This window comes from Lipotes vexillifer, unplaced genomic scaffold (genome assembly GCF_000442215.2).
Source record: "Lipotes vexillifer unplaced genomic scaffold, Lipotes_vexillifer_v1.1 scaffold995, whole genome shotgun sequence".
NCBI lineage: Eukaryota > Metazoa > Chordata > Mammalia > Artiodactyla > Lipotidae > Lipotes > Lipotes vexillifer.
Window position 1 is genome coordinate 1,138,257 of NW_006785389.1, and position 3,765 is coordinate 1,142,021.

Consider the following 3,765-nt stretch of genomic DNA (forward strand, 5'->3'; position numbering starts at 1 on the left):
TCAAAGCTGCTTTGGTCCTGTCATAGGCAGTTGACAGGAACTAAGAGGATGACAAAACCCAAGTGCTCAGGGTATCCATGCTTTTCTACAAGGGATAGGAGAGCACAAAAGCCAACCTACCCTGATCACACTGAGGTGACTGATTCCCAGTATTGGGATCTGCCACTTAGTAGAGATAAGAAACTCACAGTGACATTAAGTATGGCAAGGGCCCTGCACAGGTCAGAAGTAGAGCATAGCTCCTTAAAAGCTTCCTATGAACCTGGAACTTATAGGCAATCTGCACACTAGGGCTGTTCAGATGTATGGCATTCAACTTCCAGATGATAAGTCCCTCACAGAGCCTATTCAGTATGATGTATTAACTAAGGAGACAGCTCATTCACTGCTCTCCTCATCTCATTTGAAGGCCTTTCTCCAGTAGGAACTTTCTGGTGACGAATGAGGTTAGACCTTCAGCTGAAAGCTTTCTTACGTTCACTGTGCTCACAGGATCCATCTGGGCTGTTAAGTTTCTGGTGCTCAGTCAGAGCAGGCTCTGACAGAAAAATTTTCCACATTTGCTGTACTGGCAATGCCTTTCTGTAGCGTGAACTTTTTGGTGTTGAGTAAGCTGGGAGTTTTGGCTGAAGAATCCTCCACATACAGTGCACTCATATGGTTTTCCTCTCCAGTGTGAATTCTGGTGCTTAATGACAATGGAGTATTGACTAAAATGTTTCCCATATTCAATGCACTTATAAGGCCTTTCCCCAGTGTAAACTCTCTTGTGTAAAATGAGAGCAGTTTGGCTAAATCACTTCCCACACTCACTGCCCTCAGAAGTCTTTGCTCCAGTGTGAATTCTCTGGTGTACAATAAGGTTGGAGATTTGGCTAAACAACTTCCCCTTTCACTGTGCTCAGAAGGCCTTTCTCCAATATGAATTCACTGGTGCCAAACAAGTGTGAGTGGGTTGCTATTTAAAAGTTTTCCCAGGGGCTTCAACTAAAGACGCCTCAACTAAAGATCCTGCATGCCGCAACAAAGATCAAAGATCCTGGGTGCTGCAACTAAGACCCAGCACAGCTAAATCAATCAACCAATCAATAAATATATATATAAAAAAAAGTTTCCCCACATTCACTATACTTATAAGGCTATTTTCCACTGTGGAGTCTCTGGTGCTTAACAAGTGAGTCTTTGCGGCTAAAGGCTTTTCCACATTCACTGCACTCATAAGGCCTTTCTCCAGTGTGGACTCTCCAGTGCCGAACAAGACTGTCTTTATAAATGAAGGTTTTTCCACATTCACTGCATTCATAAGGCCTTTCTCCAGTGTGGACTCTCTGGTGACGACAAAGGTTTACTTTAGAAATAAAGGCTTTCCCACATTCACAGCACTTATAAAGCAGTTCTCCAACATGGAGTCTCTGGTGCTCAACAAATGACTTTTTGTGTCTGAAGCCTTTCCCACATTCACTGCACTTATAAGGCTGTTCTCCAGTGTGGACTCTCTGGTGAACAAGTGACTTTTTGTGTCTGAAGGCTTTTCCACATTCACTGCACTTATAAGGCCATTCTCCAGTGTGGACTCTCTGGTGCTTAACAAGTGAATTTTTGTGTTTGTAGGCTTTCCCACATTCGCTGCACTTATAAGGCCATTCTCTGGTGTGGACTCTCTGGTGCTGAACGAGTGAGCTTTTCCAGCTGAAGGCTTTCCCACACTCACAGCACTCATAAGGCCTTTCTCTAGTGTGGATCCTCTGGTGCTTAACAAGTATTCCTTTAAAGCTGAAGGTTTTCCCACATTCACTGCATTTGTAAGGCCTCTTTCCAGTGTGGACACTCGGGTGATGAGCCAGTTTGTGTTTGCAGCTGAAGGCTTTCTCACATACATAGTATTTATAGAGGCTATGTCCATTGTAAAAGGCCTCTGAACACTTGGCGTCCTTTTGTGGAGTGACCTGGTGCTGGAGAAGGCTAGAGCTACCAGGGAAATCCTTCCCAGCCTCCTGGCATGTGAAAGAGTTCTTGGATGCATGGACTATGTGGCTCCTCATAAAGGTCTTACCCATGTCTCTTCTAAAGAGTTTCCCTCCACTGTGCTGGTGAAATTTCACACCTGACACACACAGTTTCTGGCCAGAAATTGTTCCCAGGTCTTCAGCTACACACAAACTACTGTCTAAGACCAGGCAGCACCTCTCCCAGGGATAGGACTTCCGGATGGACAGGTCTGTCTTTGAAGTATCTATCTGTGGCACTTCTGCAGAAACATTCTGCTCAGAATTTATCTCCTTGTGCTCTGCTCCATGCCAACAACCTGAAAGCACAGACATATGGATGAACTTCATGTAGATTTTGGAAGAAGGAGGCGGCCCCATCACAAATATGTGTGTGATGTACCAAGAAATAAATCCATGGGACTATTTTCTGGACAAGGGAGCTGGCAGCATGTTAAGGAAAGGGCCTCTGTGCAGCACTGTGCCTCTCCATGTCACAGAACAGGGAGGACTAACCAGGCAAAAGACACAAGGGTGATGGGAGCTCACGCAGGAGCCAGGGGCCCACAACTCACTCTTCTAGAAACAGTTTTGACAGGCCTTGGTTGCTGGTGACACTTGTGTGCTGTGTGGAAAGCTGTATCCTGGACCAGGAAAATCCGACTGTCACTGAGTAGCTGGTATAAAAGGAGTATTTTATAAATAGGTGCAGATCTCATGACACATTAAGTGTAGGCCAATATTGGAGAGCACAGCAGAGTGAGGATGGAAAGGTCCAATAAGGAGTGGAAGACAGAGAGGTGAGGGGTAATCCTGGGTTGAAAGTCAGAGTAGAAATGAAAGAAGGAGCAAAGTATCATGAATAGGAAAGATAGATATGAGAAAAACAGTCACTGTCCTTGGCACCAAACAGTGTTCAGCACAGGACATGTGCCTGATATGATCTGAACCCAGCCATGGTATCACTTCCTCCCCCTGATGCCAATCACCAGGGCCAGGCCCACTCTGAGCCCCCGTAGCTGGGGTTGGAGTCATGTCCACTCTCTCACGTACCCAGGGTTCTCCTCCCAGCTCCAGTTGGAGAACAACATGGAACCTAAAAGATGCAACTTCTGAGGGAAAGATAGCACAGGTGAGTGGTCAGTACTGGCCAGGGGAACAACCAATCCCCCCAAAAAAACCTCAGGAAAGAAAAATAATGTCACAAAAACACTCGTTGAGGAGGGTATCATAGAAACAGCCTAGTGGACCCCACAAATAGTGACCATGTTGGTTCACAACAATGCCTGGTACACTCAGGGCCCAGGAAATGTCACCTAAAAGAGGACAGAAGCTGGAGCACAGAGGTGGCATGGGCCTATAGAGTCAACGTAGCTGGGAGTGGCTGAGAATTATGGAATCCACTAAACAAATTCCAAGTTTTTGAAGCAGAAAATCTTCACTGAACAAACATCAGAGCAGGTGGTATTGGGGCTCCTTGTGAAAGGAGGCAGTCTACACACTCACCCAGCCTTGGCACTTACAGCACAGATGACAAGGAAGCATTAATAGAGATGTGCCCACTGTCTAGCTGTGAAAAGAGCAGACTTCCCCTTGGAAAAAGAAAGAAAGGCAGGGAGCAGCTCAGGATTCTGGGATAGGTGTGAGGGTCTTACCCAATGATGCAACAAGTACAAAGGTCTCCAGCAACACATCACGGTACAGGAGTCTCTGGGCCTCATCAAGAAGCTTCCATTCTTCCAGGGAAAAGTACACAGCCACGTCCTCAAAGGTCACAGGG

General features: G+C 46.1%; 1 protein-coding gene across 1 annotated transcript; it reads right to left on the reverse strand.

The window, feature by feature from the left end:
• Positions 1 to 1,139: 1,139 nt before the first annotated feature.
• On the reverse strand, positions 1,140 to 2,057 carry LOC103070204 (zinc finger protein 548-like). The gene is made up of 2 exons (XM_007457503.1): positions 1,910 to 2,057; positions 1,140 to 1,825 (listed from the first exon to the last, which is right to left on the reverse strand). The coding sequence occupies exons 1-2, from the start codon at positions 2,055 to 2,057 to the stop codon at positions 1,140 to 1,142; spliced, it is 834 nt and encodes a 277-aa protein (XP_007457565.1).
• Positions 2,058 to 3,765: the final 1,708 nt, after the last annotated feature.